We start from the raw sequence: 23,241 nt of genomic DNA on the forward strand, positions 1-23,241 counted from the left end.
TAGGAATCTGTCATAAATATGACACTTCTTGCACATGGAAAACCCTAACCAGTTATTAACAAAGGAGCACATTTATAAAGGAATAGCACAACGCACTAGAGAGAGAGGGCAATGCAAAGCTATATTTATTAAATATGGTCTGCCACTCCTTCCTTCTCTGCAGCAGCTCTTTAAGGCAGAAAATCGCCACACAGCCCTTTTCACGATTGTGCAGAGGTGTGTGCATGCTGTCTGGCATAGGTTTTGTTCTGAAAGGATACCCCTTCAGTACAAAAGCCTATGCTTGGATAATTTGCTATGAACATTTCCCGGATGGAGTGTGTGCTGTACTATGCACCACATACAATAGTTTGAAAGTCGAACAAAAATTACAACATTTCGCTGGCTTTGTGTCTGTTTCAGAGGCATTATTTATATGTTTTTTTATAAACAAAGCCAGGTCTGTCGCTCTTTGCAGTATCACCCCCACCCCCCTTGACGCAGTGAGGAGCAAAGGTACAAAAGGGCACTTTTCCAGTTCAAAACTTTTTTGCACTGGAAAGAGAGGGACAGATTTACAAAAAAACAAAACAAAAACATACTGCTTTGCGTGATAGGGACAGAGCATAACAGTGACATTATCTAGTAAGATGTGGTGCTGTTTTGCTTTTGGTTAACCTCTGTCAACGCACACACCCGTGTCACACAGTGTGAGGGTGCCGGCACTGTGGCGAGTACAGTTTATGTACATGAAGTTGCTCCATCCAGTATAAAAACGATGCATTAAGGCTCTTCCCACATTGAGTGTGTGCTGAAGAAAGAGATGAAAACATTTCCCTTCATCACCGTCACCTCAAAGAACTGCGGGATTTTGGCGAAAATCCCAGTCAACAAATCTTTGTAGATAGGGATTTGCGTCAAAACCCGTGGGTGCTTGCACTGGAATGCCCACGCACCACTTATGGAGCACTCCCTTGACGCAAGGTAATGCGAGGCAGTGCATTATGCAGCTTTGGTTACTTTGTTGGATTTTAAATCCCACCAATAAACTTGGCATCGGATTTGCATTAGAAAAGTAACACAATGTAAGCGTTTGTAAATCTGGACCTGAAAACTTTATCAGGGCTTTTTGATAATTTTGTAGTGACACAGTCTTGCTAAACTGAAAACTGGGACGCCAAAAGGCTGGTCTGAATGGGTACAAAGCATAATGAATTTTAAGTGTATTTTTAAAATTACAAACACTACTGAGTTGCACTTCACACTACAGCTCCTCGGGTGCTAAACTTAACAGGCATAGGAAATTCTTTAAAGAAATAAATTAGTTGGTATTGTGGTGTATCCCGGGTGCTTGAAAGAGGGTCTGTGTTCAATGAAGACTACATACATGAAGAGTATCAAGATGCCTACAGCTAGCAGAAACATCCAACTTTCAGGCAGCCTAGTCTACAAATTGAGAGCTTTCACTTTTTTTGCTCACACAATTATTTTGTGTATTTTTCACTAATTAGGAAAAGCTGGAAGCACCAACTTCACTTTTTATGTCTGGCTAGAAAGAGTTTAAATTCTACTAGAGCTTAAGTGATAACAGTTAAAAAAATAAATTAAAAAAAGACAATACACTGAGAGGACCTTTGGCCTAGTCGCTTTGTTGATCTGCCTCTTTACAGCAGTCCAACACTTGATTGGTCACAATTTGGGTAACTCTATATAAGGTTAAAGGTAAACTTTTTTGTGTCAGCTTTTGTTTTGGGAACCTTCCGGTCAGGGCATTTCAGAGACTTGCTTTGATGCAGTGTCATTCACATTTCAGTTCAGCTGACAGGACAGCATACGCAGAGTGGGGTGATTATTGGTGGGGGAGCATCAAGGAAGGGCTCACAGATCAGTATTATGCATAAACTACAATGCGTTGATTATTGTAAAAGCAGGCCAGCACCTCAGACAGGACTCCTCTCATGTAAAATAGCTGTAGCGCAATCAACGTGATGAATCAGCAGCCATCTTAACAGAGGTGATTCTCTTCACAATGTAGTGGGATTCAGGCTTGACAAGAGTGAGTTAAGGATTGCTAAGAAGCCGGGGAGAGGAGAGAGGTGCCAACTGAGTCAGAGAGGGAAGAGGGGGCTTAACAAAGGGCTGCCCTTACCTGTGGTGATGCCAACCCAAGTTGGCTAGCCAATGATATTAAGAAGTTCTGTAAGGGAAATGGTCTCTACTAGGATTGCCACTTTTTGAACCTAGATATCTTCTTAGAAGAGAGATTCCCCTCATAATTCAACAGGTTCAGGCACACTGAAATTGAACTAGAGCTTGCTGCGCAGACAGGGAGGAGAGATGTTCCCCTACAACAGCACAGAGAGGTGAAGAAGGCCTTTGGAACCACTACTTGTGCTGTTTAACAGCCTGTCACCAATGAGCATGTCTCATTTCACCACCTATAATTTTCCATATTACTGTCCTCTTATGTTAATGTGCCTCTGTTTCCCATTAATGAACACAAAAAAGTGTTAGATGGATTGCTTCAATTAATCTCAGCCACTGGTAATTATTCAGGCCACTTCCCAGGCCAGTATTATTTTGCAGACCATGCCAATTCAGTTTGGACTCCGCTATATGCAAATCAATTTTGAGCCTCCTCCAAGGGGAAAAGTCCAGCCCGAACTGCTAAGCCGGTTCCTCCCTGAACCAGAAAACAAGCAACCCACACCGGTTTTGCCTTTGTTATGGGCTCATCACCTGGGTAAAGCTTGGTTCCAGTGACACAACGTGCACAAGACCCACAGATGGGCATACCCATCCCACATAGGACAACTAAAGTATACAAAAAAGCTAATGGATGAAAGGCCTCAATTAATTGCATCCCATTTCACATGTAGCGCAACCTCCCAGTGTCTGTGTCACAACACAGAACTTTACTTAAACTGATTTAACACTTGGCATTCTGCAGTCGTATCTATCAGGAAGAACACTAAAGTGCACCAACAGGAAGGTGTGTAGCTTGGGCTCGGATATATGAAAATGGCGCATCTTGACAGGGTGCACAGATATCATTAAGAAACTATAAGATAGTGACAACAGTGCCGGAAAACAGGGAGATCCAGCACAATTCTAAATCGGGCAGCTATATTTGAGCCAAATGAGGTCCAGCCCAAAAGAAATCGTCTGAATCTGTTCGAGTGTAGCTCCTTGACATTGGAACACATTCAGCTTTGCATGCCTCGTGTTCAGAGCAGCAACCTGCAGATGGGGAAGAAGGCCACTTATTCCAGTTCCAACTGGGCCCAACGTAAACGTCTCACTCAAAGAGTCATCGGAATACCTTTTGTTCCAGTTTTGCCACTGTGTGTGTATGTAAAAGATATGTCTGCTCTGTAAGAAAGAGGACTGTACCTGTCTATATGAACAATTATACATTATTTTTGTCTCAGGTTTTTGCTTTTTGCAGTTGGAGCTTCATTCTGGATACCGTGCCTGGCTGTTTACCTTCCTGACGTCAAGTGCGGCTTGGTACCTTGCTTCTGTCTTTAGTATTAATCTTCATCTTCAATCAAGACTTACAGGATTTTGAAAGAGTTTTTTTATTACCCTTTCTGGCTTTCTTCCCCCGAACTGAGACCATGTTCAGGAGACATTTAACCTATTTCACAAATACTAATCTGTGCTGGGAGGCATCAACCTTATACTGGTAATCAAGAAGGTGGCTCAACAGGCCTTCTCAGGGTCCAGTCCTTGACACCACCGAAGTAAACTAGAACAGCTTTACTATCACTTTCGTCCTTATTGCCAATTTATTCTAAGGTAGATTGCATAAAGAATAAATGTATAAGAGGATGGACAGACTCCACCACCCCTTTCATTAACCACCAATATATGGAACCCACAGTAGATTCATTTCCATTTCCAGCACAGACTGTTAAAATGACCTGCATGGACAAGACTGTCCAAGCGCTGTGCTAAGGCAAAGAAAAAAAGCAATGAACAGTGGCCCGTTCTGACAGGGGGTTTCACTGTTAATTACACAGTTCAGCTTGAAAGCTTGCTTACATTTCTGGCACATTTTCACGTGTTGCGGTGCGAGAGAGCCATTGGCTAAAGTGGGTTGACCCATGGTCCCAAGCTGTATGCTGCAATGGGCACAAGCAAAATGCAAAGGCCTCTTGACCAGACTAATCACATACATAGAACTATTTTCCGTGTAACTATTTTAGAACACAAGAGGCTTATGAACAAATAAATCTGTCTTTTGCCAGACCAAAAATAAATAAATCACATAAGAGCGTACGCATCAGCGTCTTTAGACTTTATAATTCATCCACTGCCTGGAAGTTACTGCTATAACCCAGTGGCAGCAATGTGCAGGATTCTGTGAGGGGGGCTCAATAAGAAAGAGTCCTCAGAGAGACACCACTGATCTCAGGTGGTCTTGGGACGTCGACACACGCTTTAGAAGGTGTTGGAGAATTTTGTAGGCAGAGGTGATATCTGAGACTTTTGAAGCCTCTTCCTTATAGCACAAAAATTCCCAGTAAGGGCGCAAGAATTCCCAGTAAATAAGCCTCACTGTGGGGAGGGTAGTAGCCCCACGGAGAACGCAAAAAATGTTAAGTTTCTTTCTTTGTGCCTGAGAACGTCATAAGTGACACGTCCATACTCTTCAACCTGTAACTCACAGTGAATATATATCATTTTTCATTCGAATAAAGCCAATACAAATAAACAGACTCATGCCTTGGTTTGAGAAGGCCTTACCCTAAAGTGTATGAACCAGGAATAGATATATGGCATAATTGGGGAAAAAACTTCCTACCGGACGTTCTGGTTGACCTTTAGACACACACACACACTCTCATGATCCAGTTGCAGCCTGGGTTTCTCTATAGTTATTGCATTCATCCAACAAGAAAAATACAAGGGATTTGAGTAGGTTGATAAAAATACTAACTTACCACTAGTCTCCAATAAAAATTTAGAAGATGGAAATAAAATCACTTGGAATTTCTTCCAAAGCAGTTCATTCGTTTAGACGCTAATAGGACCACTTACAACTATTGACTCCCCTATATTTACCTTTTCAAAATATTAAAAACACGTTTGCCGAGGGTGACTCGTGAGGCCCTTTGGAGCCCGTTTAGTAGTTTCTACTTTTAAATGCAACACACAAATTTGCACAGCACGACCGGCGGCACATACATGTGTGCTTGAACACCTATTTGAGGTGCAAGTATGCATGCAGTCCGTGGGCTAGCTTGTATTACCTAATTTGTGTGACTGCATGTTTTGCTGAGGTGCACACCTAGCTGCTTAGAGTGTGGTCTTTGCCTCAAAGCCAGAACCGTTGGCTTTGCCAATGCTTATTTTTCTCCGAAGAGAACAAGGGAACATTCCCTTCCCAGCACAAGAAAGTTGACAGCTTGTTGTAAGAGCAATAACGACAGTTTGACTTTCTAATGTAACATATCTATGACAAGCGGAGGACATTCTGCTGCTCACACATCACCCGGCCTGACACAGACTGACTCAAACAGCTTTGCTTTTAAAACCATCCCATCAGTGCTTTGAAGCAACCACGTGGGGACTTATTACTATACAGACCCACAATTTAAAATTAATAAAATACGGCCAAACCGTTTCATTAAGATTTAAACCATGACAGCTGAGCTTTTGTCTGTAAGTACTCTATTGATTCAATGTTGTCATGATTTACATGATTTCAGGTTCACAAAAGAGTTCTTGGATTGGCTGGGCACTGTTTGCAGGTGGATACTGTAGCTTGACACCAAACAGCAAAAGCAATGACTGGTTAAATATGTACACAGGCCTGCAGTTGATTTACTTGGCACCAGGCAATATGCAAGATTCCCATTAGGGTGCTCCACCTTTTTTTGGTCAGTTTTTACCATCTGATAGGGTGATCACCTCCCTCCTGTTATGTACCGGCACTGTTTCCAGTCCTGGACTTTGTATGATGGCTTAATGCATTCTAGGTGTCGTAGTCTTCCACGGAAGTAGACTAACACACCTGAAATCAATGATGTACAGGTGAAAATTGACTGCAAACAATGCCCTTAATGTCCTAGAGCCTTATAGGTGGTGACACTAAGTACCTAAAGTAGCCTTAATGACCAAATAGCTTGCATGCAAATCAGCATCTGTGACAAATGCGCATCGGCATCAATCCCACCCCACTCTGATCCCGCTCAATTGAGTACTGTGGAATGACAGCTATGGTGACTAAACCACAAGATGATCCCTAAATGGAATTATAATCACTAGAGAAGCTCTGCATTGTTTTAGTCGCGGTTACCATCAGCCATCCTCTGCACACTCACTGGAAGTTTAGAATGATTTACCTGCGGTGAGGAAATAATAATATGGTTGGAAGATAATCCACCATAAACTCCCAGGGAAGATCGTTCTCAGCAACGTTAATCCTACAAAACATAAAAAGACAAACAGAAGTGGAATTATACACTTAAAAGATTTACAGATCTGCTGGTTTGGCAGCCACAGGCTGTGGTTGGTATTCCTGACATTAATACAGCCTTTGGCGTTTGAATGAACTGCGAAAAAATGTCACACTGTGGTGTCTAAAACGCATACAATTATATGGAACATCTTTGTATCCTTTTCAAAGGATTCCAAGATCAAAATTGTCATGATCCGTCCCTAACATGAGATAACTGAACAATCTTGTTTAGGTGAAAGAGGCAAAAAATATATTTTCTAGTATGATATTCTAGAATATTTTGTGTTTCATGAAGGATTAGGTCGTACCTTAAGTGGCTTTTAAAGTCTGCTGTGAGCCAAGGCCTTTTGATTTTACTCAAATTATATTTATAACACACATAATAAAGAGGATTTCAGCCAGCCCTCTTTATCTATTGGTTTGTTTTTGTGTAATTCACGTTTCTTCGGCCCATCACAGCACACAGCATGGGGCAATGGGGAGGCCCACTTGAGGCACTGACTAACTTCACTATGACTGAGGGCCCTTTAAGAAGGTGCAAATCATCACACAAAGTAAGTGCTTTAATTGCGAGGACTGCTAGAGGAATGTGTGCTTTGTGAGACTAAAAACTGTTTTCCTTTTATACAATTTCTTTTTTTAAGACTGTTGAGGACCCAGCAGCTTCCCCAACAATAAAGTTATGCAAAAACTATGAAAAACAAATAAGAATTGACAAATCCAAAAGACTGGTACCCAACGCTAGACCTACTTTCTTTGCGTATGCTTGTTGAATATGTAGTAAGAAACACAAGTAGAATTGCTTACACAATTGAAATGCAGATACAGGCCATCATTTGTTTTACTTCAACTCTTCTGCATCAAGGACCAGAGAATCAAACTACAACGTCCATGGTGCACTCTGCTGAACTATAAAGTATTTCATCAAGGAGAACTACCTTGTTATCGCTACGCCTCTGAGACATTGTTTTTCTTTTGATGCTGTTATAGGATGTTGTGGTACACAAAGTACTACCTAAGATGGTTAAGATAAAACTTTTCTTGTCCTAGATGTGTACAAGGTTTACACTGTGGCTTTTAGGTTCTGGTTTTCCTTAGAATTAGCAGGTTTTCTGAAACAACTTTATAAACACTTTCTCCTCCTTCCACCAGAACAGCAAACCTCTTAATAGGGTTGCGGCAAATGCCCTGTGTCACTCAGAAATTGTGGAGTTTTCCACCAGATGTCTCGGCTAACTTGTGCTCTCAATTGAGCCATGACGAAAGGCCCAGTTTGAGGTTGGTATTATTCAGCATCGTTTTGCTACAAACAGCAGAAAGAGGTGTTCTGAGGATTTGTTTGTCTCATTGTTTTTCCTGTTTTTATTTGATCTTTTTAATTTTACACTTGGTATCCTTTGGGGGCTGGAGATTTAATTCTCCACTTTCCTGGATAACTAAATCTGAAGTCATCCTGAGGCACTTTAAATTCGAACCCAGGACCCCCCACTGTTTTCCTATCACCGTTTTGGTATGATTTGGGTTGCATCCAAATAAAATGTGACCATTCTACAAGTTTTTATTTCGGCTGGTGATATGTACATGTTATGATCAATTAGTGGCAATTGCGTTCAGCGCTAGCAAGAGATTTTTTTGTAACTAACACCTTTGTATAAACTTGCTATCAAACTAAGTTATCACACTAGATGAGAATAAAAATGTTGTACATTTCCGTATGTTTTCTAACCTGCATTACTGACCAACCAAAAGGATCACCAAGAAACAGGGAATGTGACACCACCCTGAGAGTGAGAGGTTCTTTTGGGAATTTGTTATTTTAGTTGCCCCACTAGTTTGATACATTTTAGGAATATTAATGACTGGGGAAATTTTAGGCACAAAGCCTTTTTTACTCAGAATCCTAGATTTAGGTGCCAGTTGTGGGATTATGCTTCGAATCCTAGGAAACACAACCAAAAGATGACAGGAAAAAGTTTAGACAGTTTCATAAAACTCTTGGCGCCTTGAAAAAAAAAAATCCTGAACAAAATCATGTATGGAGTTCAAAATCATGTATGTGGAAAGCACTATCGGGCCAGATGTACAAAGCGTTTTTTTGGTTGCTAAAGCTTCGATCTGGAGTTTGGGATTAGTGATTTTTGAAGCAGGTTGAAACAGATTTTTTTTATGGTTACAATTAAGCGGGCTCCCACTATAAATCATCAATGGGTTGGTCCCGATGAAGACCCTTTTCTAAAAGTTTTTTTAGTCCTTTATGCATCTGGGATGTCATAAAAAACTGTCAGACGACGTATAGAGCTGGTTGACCCTGCTCACACCAGATTGACTTGACTTAGGGTGGTGAGAACTGGGGAACCTTTTACCTTACAAATAGATCTAAGGCTCCCAGTTTTCCCTTTTTAGGGTCAAGCCTGCGTTGCATGCACTCGCGCATGCGTATCGCAACGAGACGCTTTAGTATTTAGAAAAGGGCTCGGAGCCCTGTCAACTTCACGTCAGTGTTTTTTATTGGTTCGTGGGCTTGCCTAATAAAATCTGCTTGCTTTCATTAGTCGAAGGCACGCATACGTCATGCCTTTTCCAGTAGCTAGCCCTCCTCGAGTGCAGCGACCAAGTACAGAAAACATGCGAGGCTCGCTGTTTTCCATCGGGCTTGTGGACTTCTTTTTCTCTAATTTACGAGCGCGATCTCGCTTGGCAGAAGTGCAGAGCTTTACATAGTTAAATTCACTTTTTCGGGTTATGTACATAAATGCACTTTTGCCCGATAGGTGAAAAGTCGGGTTAGGAGTTAACAACGCGATCAGCTCTAACATGAGCAAACGCGAGACCCGTCGCATTGAAAATGCTTGTTTTTATTGTTTTTAACAGATAAATACAGACAGAAAACAATGTTTCATGTCTGTATTTATTTTTAAAAGTGGAAAAATATGGAAAATTGAGCTTCTTCTGGGTGACTCTCCATGCTGTCTATTGTGAATTCTTGCACAATAGCAGAGCAGATAGACTGCAAATGAAGTTAAAAAACAGGTTGAGATTTCCCTAAATACATGCACATGTTAACATATATTTGTATTAGAATGCTGATATTTACCTGTGGGTGTAGGGATTCACTATAATTGGGTGCTTAATTTGCTAAAACAGGACAGGCAGCAAAGTATGAGTTTATGTCTATCAGTTAAATAAATGTGGAAATATACAATTTTACGACTCAAACGAAATATGGATATATACCAATAAGATGGCAAAAAAATAAATTTGAATAATTACAGACAAAAACGTTAGAAAAATAAATACCATACAACCTGGAGCCCTAAAACTATCCCATTTAAAAGAGTAAAAAATTGAATCAAAACGTATGGGATGCAATGGGGAATGTTAGTGGCAAACAGTTGATTTGGGACTACATAAGAAGGCATCAGGGAATTACTGGGCTCAGACTGTCCAAGCTGGTTGAGATTAAACAGTCTGCTTGTATACTACGACATCTTATGTTTTCCTAGATTCACTCCAGCCTCCAAACAAGGTTTTTGCCTAGATGGCCTGGATCGCCTTCCTATTTCTACCCTTTTATTTAATCCTTTCTCCTTTTTCTCCCATTTCTCTATCTAGTAGTTTATAAATAGGGCTCCCGACTTTATGGTATTTATTTTTTTGACTTTTCCGTCTGTATTTATCTATATTTCTTTTTTGCTAGTTTCGTCTGTGTTTATCCATCTTTATGTTGGGTTTTGTGAAACAATAAAGGTGAAACTAGTATATTTTCACACTTATTTAACCGATAACTGGGCACTCATGCTTAAACACCTGAAAAGTTTCAATGATATAAAAACCCACAGATGATAAATCAATACAGTTATCTGAAAACATACCTTTTGCATATCTACTGCTGTTTAAGCCTCCTTACTAAAATTCCTTTCTTTTTTAACACCCTTGCCAGTCAATCCGCACAGCTATTCGCTTGGCAGTCATAATTGACAGCATTTAGAATCACTCAAAAAAACAATTCAATTACTGTTTTTATCCACATTTAAAAATAATTACAGACAGGAAAATAAATAAAAACAAATCTGGAAAAATGGAAAACAGGGAGCCTTATTTATAACACCCTACATGAGTCGCACCTGGCATAAGGGTATGCCACTGAATTGAAAGGTGCCAGGCCTACTGGGTTGGGTGTTCCATCATTCAGGAAAGTATGGATCATACTTGAGGACTGTAATATTTATGGTTTATTTATATGAATTTTCCTTTGGTTGTGTTTGACCTGAATTGGAACACTGAAGCGTCTGATTGCCATATTTGTTTGTTTCAATGTTAAAATCCTAAATAAAAATCCTAATAAAAATAAAGTAAAAAATAAGGGACTTTAATTAACCTGAAGACCAAAAGTCAATGCACCTCTGAACTAAGCCAGGCTTTATAACTACTCTCAAACGCTGAAAGAATACCACAAACTAAAGAAAACACATCTGAAATCACCAAAAAATATTCTAACCTAAAAAATAACCTTTATTCAATGAATCGTACACTATAGAGGAAAGCCTCACTCCACTGACCATGACAGACTTTAAGCTGGTTGCCTCAAACAAAAGGGCCTCGCTCTAAACGAAATAGAGAATTGAAGAAAACACAAACTCTAAACAATTCACCGGAACATTGCACCAGATAGTAGATGATCCCTACAGGCACAAACCACTGTCGAAACAACCTTAACCAAGTGGTACTACAATGCTAACATTGTTGCAGAATTCAACTGTGTCACACCTGACACACCAACACAAAATCAAACATGGCACGGAGTGATGTGTTTGGCTTGAGAGCTTTGCCTTCTAGGTACGATTCTTCGGTGATTTTCACCCCACTATTCAGAAGGTGCCCAAGCCACCACAGGGTGTCATTAGGCAAAACAGGCATATCATCCACAATGAGTAAGTCTATGGAGTTTGAGCACACAATGCAGAGAGAGCATCAGTCTTAGATCACACAAGGGCTGGCAGTTAATTACTTGTCATGTAAAGTACATTAACAAACCAGAATTACGTTTCAGCAGTGCCCAAGGCTCAGTAAGCTCGTCGTGACTTCTTGGAAGAGCCAGGGCACTTTCTACTGGGAACCCAATGCTTCTAGAATGAGCTCTAGTTAAACATTTATTCAAATCAACACTTGTCACCCAAATTAATTTGAAAGCCAAAATATAGAAATCGGTTTGTTCATTTTGAAAATTGAAGCAGTCACAATTTCAAGGAAAATTATACAAAGAAATGCCAGAGTTCTCTAAAGAGCATGGAAACAGAAATGAAATAGGACTGAAAACTGTTTTATTTATACAGAACACACACAGACTACTAAATGTACTTCATTTGTCTGCAGATTGTCATGTAGCACTGCTTAAACAGCAAGGAAATGCAAGTCCATGCAAGATCCCTTTATAAGCAGAACTCTGTGTTCTCTTTGAGAGACACACTGAGCACTTGTACTATAATAATTAACACCTTTGGGATAGCTCTAGGAGCTAAAATTACCCCAAAAATTATAAAAACAATATTCACAACCAAATGTTTAAATGTGAACTGACTAAAGAGAGCGTGATGATATTCCAGGAAATAAGCCCATACTCACAGGACCAACATGAAAGTGTTAGTTCCTTAATGAACTCACTGATTGGGTGGGTACTTTCTGCAACTTTGTGCCACCTGAGGGACCTTTAAAATATTTCCGTACGTTTATCCATCAAGGCGCTACCTACTTTAATTACCATTCAATCAATCACCACAGTTATACAATTCATATGTTAATTTATCAAGGCACAATCTGCTTTAACTCCCACCCAATCAACTATCACTGCTGTACTTTAAATTTTAATAAAATATTCTTAATGGCGCTTGGTACTTCAACTCCAATTCAATCAACCACGGCTAAAGAGTTGCCCTTGTTACAAGAGGCGATCATATTTCGTATAAAAATATACAGTACCAATCCGAATTTGATGGTATGAGTTACAGTTCACTGTTGGCAAAAAAAAACACCCCACGAGTGGCAATCTGAAAAGTGCCTTAGGGTAAACAGTTTGCTGTAGACTAACTCCCAACTAGAGTACAAACTAATAGTGAATAGTTAGGTAAAACTCCTCTCACAGGTAGTATTAAGTCCAGATTATTAAATTATAGGGGAAACCAAAATGCTAACAGCCTTTCTATACTACTTACACTTATCAGCAGAACACCAGTGCACTATTGACTCTGAAATGACAAAGTACAGGTGAATGATAAAATGTTGACTGCCTGTAGCTGAAATGCATTTTATAGGTGACATTAAGAAGTCTACTTCAGGGGAAAGCACAGAACTATTGCCTCATGTTAACCTGAATCTAGTATAAGCCTTTTTGAAATGTGTGAATGGACAAACATTTAAAAGGGGCGAAGGAATATTAAAAGGGACCACTTTATAATGCATTTAGGACAAAGGGTCAGTCAAGTAGAGGAAAGGATTTTAGCTAAGGTTTCATGCATTTTTTGAATGTCCTCATCACTCACCTCGCCACACTAAAGTCCTCTGCAGGCAGATGCCGGGCGACCTTGATGAATACATGATTTAGAGCAGAGCAGAATCCACACCATGGTGCATAATAAATGAGAAGAACGTCCTACAAGAAAAGGTGCAAAAGGCAGTTAAACATGTAATCCGAAGGGGGACAAACTTGCAGGTACCTGAAAGAAAAGACAGGAAAACCAAAATAGACCTTTATCGTCCACCAGACTTACCTGGGCTTTTTAAATAAACAGTCTTCTTTCTGGATCAGACACTCATCTTTCAGTATGCACCACGCCCATCAACTGATGGCAGTAATGAAAAAAACACCAATGGTGTTTCAGACGAAATAGAGTTTTGAATGGTGGAGCACTCCCCTTATACTGGAAAACTGGAGGCCTTAGGGTCCCTCCTTACCTCGCCCTAAGGAAGATGGCGACTGCATAAAAGATGCATCTGAGAAGTTGAGCTAGCTAGCACTGAAAGCATTCTGAAACCAAAACATTAAAAACCCCTGTTACTATGGATGCTTTCCATCTGGTGGAATATTTGCACTGTTTGCCAAAAGGCAGATTGGGTGGCACATTCTGTTGCAGTACTGTTTTGTTTTGGGGATACAGATTGATGCTGTCAAGGCAAATGATTAATCTACATACATGTAATTGCTCTAAAACATTCCTGATGTATAGTATGGTTTTAAAACAACAAATGAATTGACAAAAAGATTCACCTTATTACTTCCAGTTTAAGATCTGAAAACAGAAATATGTAAGTGAAAGGGGACTAGTCAACCTTTGTAAAGGGTCTGCCACTGCACAGCTCCATTCTTGTCTGTTGGCAGCTTTTTGATCAGTTTGTATATATGTTGTTGAAATCTGAACATTATGCAGCAGATGGTGGATTATGTGGCAAGTGCGTAAATCTACGATTATGTGGGATACACCTCATCTGCCGAAACGCAGAATTCCAGTGGCTATGGGAAGGGTTCACCATGAACCAATCCTAAAATGATGATGCTGGTTATCATGTCCAACTCCACAAATGCAGTGTAACATTGCCGGAATCGGTAGGCGTGAGGAGACACACAGCTACAGTATTCAACTGCTATGACTTTATTTTCATGAGCAGACAATCCATGCTTTGTATTGAAATTCATGGAAGTTGCTTCATTCACGGAAAAAGAATGGTCCTTTTCAAGGCCGCAACAATGTTTCTCAGTTTTGTGACCGAGAATGTTTGCTACAATTTTAAACGAAGCCACATTGAATTTTCAGGACTCCAATACAGCAACGTTTTCAAATCTGTGAAAAAACACTTTTGCAGCCTTATAATTCAACACTCTTGGTGCATCCATCACAGTGACTCACACGCAGTTAGGCGCGCATGTCTTCTTATTCTCTATTAATCAAATCGATCCAGACAAATGTAATTTAGAATACATTCGGAGAATCCCTTCAGGCTTTTCATTCAAATGAGGATTGGCGAAAATCAGTTCGAAAATCTAAAATTCTTCCTGCGGGAGTGGAACCAACATTCAGAAACGCGTCCTCAGACCTTAAGGGATCTAGAATGAATTTAAACATTTATAGTTTGGACTATAAATGGAGTTCAGGGTCTTACATTTTGAACGTGGCCATTCTGTAAACTTCCTAGTATTTTTCAAACACCAAATGATACACATTCTTGCAAATCTCTCAACTTATTGCTGTACATGTAATGGAACCTAGACGTTTACAGTTAGACTATTCCTGAAGTTAGACTTTCTGTAAAAAGTCTCAAAAACAAGAGAGACTGGAATTTTATGTAAATTCCGTCAGGCTACTCACTTATTGGTTACGGTAGATAAAAGCAAACCTCTAGTTAGACAGTATTTTTAATAACCTTATATACACTCATAATCCAGTCTGCATGGCCATCACTTAATAAAAACTCAGAGAAAAGTATGCGTTGTGATCCACAAACCGTAATTAAACCATAAGCATTACATTCCTGGACAATGACTGTTTGTTTGGCCCAGGAAATTGGAACTTCGTCAAATCTGCTTCTATGAACTGACTGAACCTGAAGGACACATTCCAGCGATAATGATAAACTGAGATAATCATTCAAACAAAAGGCCTGCTGGCAGACTCACAGGGGAGTGCCTCATCTAACGTGGCACTCAAACGTCTGCTCTACAACAAAAAGTTAACAGGTTGCAAACGTTTTTTTCTTTTTAATGCAAGTTATTTAATCTGACCACTCTGGAGTCAACAATATTGTTTATTTTAGGATAATATGACCTAAAGTCAAGATATGTTGGTCTGTATGCTACAGAGAACTGCATGTTAAATATGATGGCAATCTGATCAATCCCAGAGGGATTTGAACATCAGAAGGAATGGCACGTTATGGCACGTACAAGTATAGGTGAATGGATGAAATATTTCAAGAGAAGAGTAAAACAAAAAGATGGAAATCGCTGCAAACCAGCATCTCCTAAACTGTAATCTCATTTACTTTACTAACTTACCTTTTTAGTATTAAAACGTCAACGTCTTCCTTTGTGGTGAAGGGGGCATATATATATTTCCTCCAAACGGGGCAAGCAGTATAGAATTTAATGAATCCCCCACTATACTTGTTTAAACTTGGCAAGGGCCTGGGATGGGGCACTGAAATCTTAATGCACACTACCTTGCACCAGCAGGAGTGAATGAAATCTCCCACCAGGCTGTTAAATAATGCTGGGGTCAATTATGCGTATGCTGGCTAAACTGGACTCCCTCAGTAATACTATTATTTCAACTGAACATCTGTGTGATTGTTATCCACAGAACAAAGGACTCAAACTTATCGTTCACCAATAAGAATAAAAGCACACCCCTTCTTCGGAGGTGATGATGCACAGCAACAGGTGTGGTTATATTTCAATATAGTAGCAATAGCTATGAATTCATTTATACAGACCCCTTATGTGAGCATTCAAGGGTTAGAAGGTGCTGAGATGACTGCGGGCAATAAGTGTAAATTATCACACTATGCAGTCATGATGATTCACATTGGCATTTCCATGATTTGTCAAAATGATTGTATACTTTGTGCTATTTTGTTTTCACTTGTTTGCACTTGATGGTGGCACGCACAACTTGATGACAATCATGGTTGCATGCTGAGATCTGTGAGGACAAGAGCAATGTGCAATTATGAAGATGATACTTAACCCCATCCCACTTGCTGACGTGAGCTCAAGCAACAATCTTCCCCCGACTGAATTCTACAACTTCTGAAAACTCAAAAGAACCATCAGGAGGCTCCAGAAGCAACACGATCCAGACCTTCCTGACCTTCTGAGTAAACTCAAAAGAATAGGTTATACTGTATCTCATATCTATAAATTATTAGACCCTCCAAGACTACATCTCCTCGAAAACCTAAAAAAAAGAAATGGTCCTCATATATCTCAGTAAACCTGGTCTCTCACTTCTCAGACACTACCAGGCATAGAATCTGGCACTCTCCTTTCCTAGCTAAAACTACACCTGCAATCGCACAATGCAAATCCAAATTTTGGTTGATATATTAATCCTACTGGACTCCATCCGGGCTACACAAACTAGGGATCCTGCAATCAGACAAATGCTGGCGGTGTGGGGGAATCCCCCGGCTCACTCAAACTTATGTTCTGCACATGTAAATTGGTCATAACGCTAGAGTCCAAAACACAACAAACCATTCAAGACATCTTTAAAATCCAATTCCTTTCCAATCTTCTGAACTCAACACTTGGCATTGCGGCATGCCAGCCTAACCATCAACCTATCCACGCATGACTTGCTTCTCACTTGACCTTATTGCTGGCTCTAGGAACAAAAGTAGTTCTACTGGAATGGAAATCCACCACAGAAATCCCCTTCAATGAATGGTGAAACATTTTATGTGCCACCAGAAGAGCAGACAATTTTATGTATAAAAAAAGTATGCAACAGCACCCACAGACGCACGTGTGGCCTATGGAATACACACGACCTGTAACTTCAAAAAGTGGATCCCCCTATAGCCACTGAATACCAGTACGTCAATCATGTCCACTCTCCATAACCCCCAGGGCCAGTGCGTCAACAATGTCCACTCCCTTAATGCCTTGCAGACCTACATTCACTTACCTTCACCACACACCAGGGGAATTTCTCTGCTCCTCCTCTCTACCCCTCACCCCACCCCTAATCCCTTGCAGATCTACATTCACGTGCCTTCCCCACACACCAGGGGACCGCCCCCCCCTCCTCTCCACCCCTGTATTTCCTCTCTTTCTAGGTCTCATCTTTTTCTTTCTTTTTTTCTGCTCCAATTTCCTGCACACTCAGGAATTTCCAATTCTTTTTTTAAATAAAAAAAAAACATATATTTATTAAGCAACAAACACAGCTATTGCACAATGTAGCATACAGCAGTAAGGAACACAGCATACTTCTACATCTCAGAAACAAGTTACAGTAGGTATCGAACCAACAGAGGTATAGTATTACAATCAAAAATCATCCTAGCGAAATAAGAAATGTCAATTCTTGACTTCACTTTGCTCTCCCTCACCACTGGGAAGCCCAGCTTGGTCACCCTACATTTGCTCCTACTCCAGAATACTGGCAACCCCAAAATCACCTCTACTCTTATTGTTAACTCCTACCAACATACCACATTTTGTTCACCTTATTAATGCTTACCAACAGAACCGGTTACTGTTTATGCTTCACCCTGTAGTGTGCATAAACTTCCTACTATGTAACCTTTTTTTTCTATGCTTCTGAAAATAAAAATGTTTGAACAAAAAAAAATGATGATTCAGTCTGTGGTATGATAGAAGTACTCTTTAAATAACTTAATCACGGAACCAATTTAGTGTGGCACTCGCTTTAGTTTAATTTTATTTTTGTCACAGCATTATAACTGAGAATTCTGTATTAACTACTAACAGTAATTGGAATACTCATTCTTGTTGACACACGCCCTCGTACTTGTAATGATCACTGATATGCAACGATATCACTGAGGCTTAAGTCTTTCTTCTTTCTTTTAGACACAGTATTTGTATTGAGGGGAATTAGGGCACTGTCATTTTTATAAAAGCTAATGCAAACCACGGATCCCACGGAAATAAAACGGCCGGTTACAAAGATGCCAGAGTGCCGGTTTGTTCTCACAGTCTGGCTATAAAGTTGTTAACAGGAGCTGCACACGTACCCGGCGGAATTAGTGCGGATTAGAAGGCCTCTCTTGAAGGACAAAATCATTATTTCCAGTTACTGCAGCTCGCGATATGTCTTCCTCTGCCGAGGCAGTCTAAACAATTCTCCCCGCCAATTAAATGATACACTGTCCCTGACAGAAGAGATGGACAGGATAGGTAGTTCCTGCATGGACCGGAACCTCAGATTTTGGCGGTGTGACCAGGGCAGAAAGGATGAACTTTTAAAGATATCAACCAGACACAAGCAATCAACTCAGAATTTGGTGGTGGTGCAAAAACGGATGTAAGATGTGTGTATGCCAAATCTGCACCACTGTGGGGGCTGAGTGCGCTGCAGTCTCCTCCATCTTGGACACAAGCTTAAGACCAGTTTTATGCTGGTTTCACCGGCGACCACAAAATGAAAAAATAAATAAAAAACAGTAGGAAGACATGTAAAACAGGAAAGAGTACATATAACGTTGGGGCTACACTCACACTGTATTAACACCAAAGTGAAAATCTGGCCCTGACCAAAGCAACTAGATACTGAAGTCCCCGTGCTGCTTCCGTGTCATCAGAGGGTATAACCCTTACTATGGTACCTAGACTGTCGTCTTCCCTTGTCCCCACTGTTATGGTTAATGTCTGTCACCCCCTCCCTTGTCACCCATCTCTACTGTTAATCACAAGGCTCCTTTGTAGCACCATTCTTGCTACGCAGGTCTGATATAAACAAACACCTACCGCATATCCAGGGCTTAATTTGTATCGGTGGAAGAGGGTGGTGGGCACCGGCGCTCATTTAGGGAGACCGGGACTCATTTTCCATCAGACCCAAAACCAGAGAGAGAGGGAGCAAGACAGGAGAGGGAGGAAGAAGTAAACGAATAAATGAAATCAGAAGGTGGCAAATGAATATACTGGGATAAAAGCAAGTGAGAAAGATAAGGGAAGTATAGAATGGTGGAAGAAAGACACTGCCTAACAGATCTTTAGACTTGCACGCAGATGGCCAAAACAGAACACAAAATCACAAACGTAGTCGATAACCTTCCGAGCCTGCAGTGCGCTCGCTGCTATTCATACAATCTGCCCATTTTGGGTCTTAAAAACAAGTTAAACCTCCTACTGCGTTTTTATACCAATCAAGAAGAATCTTCTGTAAAAAGACATTGTACCAAAAAAAGGTCGACACTTCCAAACAATCTAGAATTAACTGACCATTTTACAACAATCTGTATTGAGTTACAGGAGGGCACACACTGTAAAAGATGAAGAATAAGGGGAAATGTGCCTCCAGGAACAATGTGCCCTTTTTGCTGATGGAGGTTTTGCTGATCGAGGGGTCTGACTGTGCTCGACGCTCAGAACACAAGTCTTCCTTTCACTCGAGATGAGCTGTCAGAAAACGAGTAAATTAGGACACCCAAACAATTGTTAAGAATGCATCTGAGTGCCATTCACTAGTGCTGGGTAATAGAAAAATAAATAAGTCGAAACAATCAGACAAAGCTAGGTACAAGCAGTCACTTTCGGCAAAGAAAGTCAGTTCTCAAAACTAGAAATGCCCTGCATAAAACAAAGAAAGCGTTTTTATCAACTAATACTCCGGAAACAACATCGGGAGGGTTTATGTTCTATAATTTGGGGGGAAAATGAAGTTTTGAGTATCACCAATTCTTCTGAATTCCTGGGTTGCAAAATACCAAAGCTGAATAGTCTTCATTCCATCACACGCCTCTTTCTTCCACCACCCTACACATATGTGGGTGCTTCTCATCCTTGCCGGACCCTTGCAGGGACTTTGTCTTCTTTGCTTCCTCCATCGTTCTCTCTTTACTACCACTCTCCCTCTCCCTGGGTCAAAGTCTGATGTTGAAAACGACCAACTCCCTAAAACTGAATGTCTGTGAGCTCACTACCTACCAAAAACACACTGCTCTTTTTATCTGGCATCTTTAGCATCTTTTAGCCGCGTGCCTGCTGCTCGGTTTTGAGGGTGCACGAAGTATTTATCTGTATTGTATTTATGAAGGTACTAGAAACACCAGTGTAGTTACTGGTTACTGACACCAATTTCCGAAAGCCTGTTAAAGGATTCCAGTCTGTATGGCAATTACAGCAGTAAGGAGTACATCAGGGCCACGGTGGACCTGCCAACGTCAAAGAAATGTTCACCATGTGTTAAGGGGCGGGGACCAGGGCCGGGCAGAGGTTTTTTTGTGCCGAGAACTGCCAAAGAGGCCCCTGTGCTCCACCTCCCACAAACTTCTCATTACCACCCCAAATTAAGAAAGAAAGCTTTCCAAGGCTGCCACCCATGTCATTTGGTGCTTTTAAAACCAACCCTATTATAAATACCAGCCCTTCAAAGCCTACCACGTTAAAACCACTCAATGCAAAGTTGCCAGCTCGCCGACCTTTCCACCATTTGATATGGGTTCTTCGCGGGGCGGGGGGCGCCCGTGTGAAGGAAGCGGATACTGTGAGACACAGCATCACCGTGCGAGATGGCAGGGGTGCTACTGGACCCAGGGGCCTGTGTGTAAGCAATGTGTGCACCCCATTTCACCACCACACTTGGAACGAGCCCCGAAGTGAAGTGTGCTTAGTACAGAAGCAGGCTCTGCAGGAGAGGGCGTGCGTTTCCAGGGGCAAAGCAAATGTGTGAGGGCTTGTTATAAGTGCCGAGGTGACTCGACGTCGGATTGACCGAGGCGTGACATCGGAAGCCTACATGCTGTTTGCGTGCAATAATCAAGGTAAATCAGAGGATGGTTTTTCTATTTATGTTGCTGGTATAACAAAGGTGTGACTGGATTTGGTGCTTGTTACAGTGTGAAGTATAACTGGCTGCAGGGACACCGTGTGAGTAGCTTAGCTCTAGGTATTGCTTGAGAAGAGGAAATTGGGGACCAGACTTAAGCATCTGTGGGCTGGTGTTCACAACTGCCACTAGAACCTTGAAAGATCCCATAGGAAGGTATCTTGCTTAGCGTATTAATGGATGGCGGCCAGAGGAGAGCCAGTCAGAGCTGAAGGCACAGATGGTGCCTTTTCATTCAGCACCGCAAGAGAGATGGGGGAGGGTCACACATGGAAACAAGAGGAATACTGACGCAACCAACGAGACAGAGCAGTGAGCATTGTGGTGGATGTACCTGTTTGCAGCAGTCCCTCAGGCTGAAGAGGGGGCCCCTTTCTCCATTCTCCGCAATACAGGGATGGGTGAAAAGAGAGCCTCGCTAGTGAGCCTAGAAACCCACCTTAAATCTTCCTTGGAAAACACCAGCTACCACTATACCAGTTTTAGATTGCGTAAAAGACGACTAATTCATTTAGATGAATGGAGAACTATATCTAACATTATATGTTAGCAAGATCCAAGACAGTTACTAGTAGGAAAGTTCAGTGAAGACAGATGGTCAGCCCTCTGAGGTTGGAACTGAAAGACCTCAGCCCTTACTGCTCAGCCAAGTAAACCGAGACTTCCAGAAGTATCAGTGCAGTGTGATACGCTTCAATTACACCAACAAGAGGTTCTCCCTGACCTTCCTGCTCTGGCTTCTGGTACCAGCCACAGACACTCATCATGAAGTAGACTGCTATGTTTCATGTACACCTATATATGTTTGGTAAATTCCATTCTGATGACGTTGTCCAAATAAATAAGGTGAAAGACAAATAATTAAGGTGAAAGACAAATAAATAAGGTGACAGAGGTTAGCTCGAACCCTGGAGTCAGCAATAGGCTTCCTTACAAAAGGGCTGAACTGACTCTTGAATAGACCTAAGGACTTTCTAATGGGTCCTTGACATGGACTCACTCATGATGTGTCTAAGTGTAGTGGAGAACTGAGACACGTTCTTAAGCTTATCCAGCAGTTTTGTGATCTCTAAGAGTGACTGAAAGGATGATGGGTGGGGGTGAATACGTGATTACTATTGGTTACTCGCAATGGAATCATGGATTTGTTCTTATTTAAGTCCTAAAAAAGATAGCTGATCTTCAGAATGTTACTGAATTGTGCAAGAACATTTTTTCAGAGCTACTTCTTTAGTGAATTTGCAGACAAAACTGATTGGCAGATTTATTAATGGAATTACAGCAATATGCCTTTTTGTCCTCTTACCCGCTTTTCCACTTTTCACATACTATGTATTACCCCAAGAAACACCCCCACCCTTTCATCGCCTTTCCTGTGGATTTTCTATTTTTGTAACATGTGTAGCCAATGCAGACATATGAACGAACCTAAGTAAAAAGACTATGGCCAAAAATCCAAATGGGGGAAAACAGTTTGAAGATAATATCAAATTGAAAGCAAACCCATGGGCTATAAAGCTGTGCAGAAGGAAATGTATGGGGGCTATACATTTCGAATCTAAAAAAATGGAAGCGGAGGTTCTGGAGGTTTATCCCCAGAACAGATTGGAAAAAGACATAGGAAAAGGCTTTCTGCTACTCTCTTACCCAGAGATCAAAACAAGCTGACCAAACAGCACAAGTACCAAACAGAAAGGTGTATGGGGCAGGAAGATCGGAATTACATGTTTCCAGGTGAGCAGATGACCGGTGCCACCCAAAAACTAAACATAACTGATACAAAGTTAGTAGGAAAAGGCAGCGACCTCAGAATATGTTAATAATGAGAATATTTACCTGAACCGTGGCAATTAACCTCCCAGAGTGACAAAAATATTGGAAAGGTACTGGGTAAGGCAGAAATTAATGGGTGATTAAGTGCGAGCACTAAAGGATATTTAACCACAGATTATTCTAAAAGACCCAATTTATGCATTTGGGCGAAAGTGCTTAAAGATCTGTGAGACCAGCCATTTTGTTCTGTTGGGCTGCGGATCCCTACATGAGTAGATTGGTGATTATATTGACGATTTCTGTAACCCGTTTTCAAGAATATGGGATGATACATTAAGAATTCAACTTGTTTTTTTACAATTCTCCCTGATCTATGCCTTGCTCTCCCTCACAAAGAAGATCTAAAAATGGTAGAATGGGCCCCTCTGAATAACGAAGTAATAAGAAGATAAA

The 23,241-nt window shown here is 40.9% G+C and overlaps 1 protein-coding gene across 1 annotated transcript in view; it reads right to left on the reverse strand.

Annotated features, from left to right (window-relative positions):
- Positions 1-23,241, reverse strand: part of TXNDC11 (thioredoxin domain containing 11) — a 353,597-nt gene that overhangs the window by 24,401 nt on the left and 305,955 nt on the right. Inside the window, exons 10-11 of the mRNA XM_069210328.1 lie at positions 12,985-13,094; positions 6,333-6,413 (exon numbers count right to left, since the gene is read on the reverse strand). Of these exons, the coding sequence (XP_069066429.1) occupies positions 6,333-6,413; positions 12,985-13,094 (191 nt within the window). The remainder of the gene's footprint in view (positions 1-6,332; positions 6,414-12,984; positions 13,095-23,241) is intronic.

This window comes from Pleurodeles waltl, chromosome 10 (genome assembly GCF_031143425.1).
Source record: "Pleurodeles waltl isolate 20211129_DDA chromosome 10, aPleWal1.hap1.20221129, whole genome shotgun sequence".
Lineage (NCBI taxonomy): Eukaryota > Metazoa > Chordata > Amphibia > Caudata > Salamandridae > Pleurodeles > Pleurodeles waltl.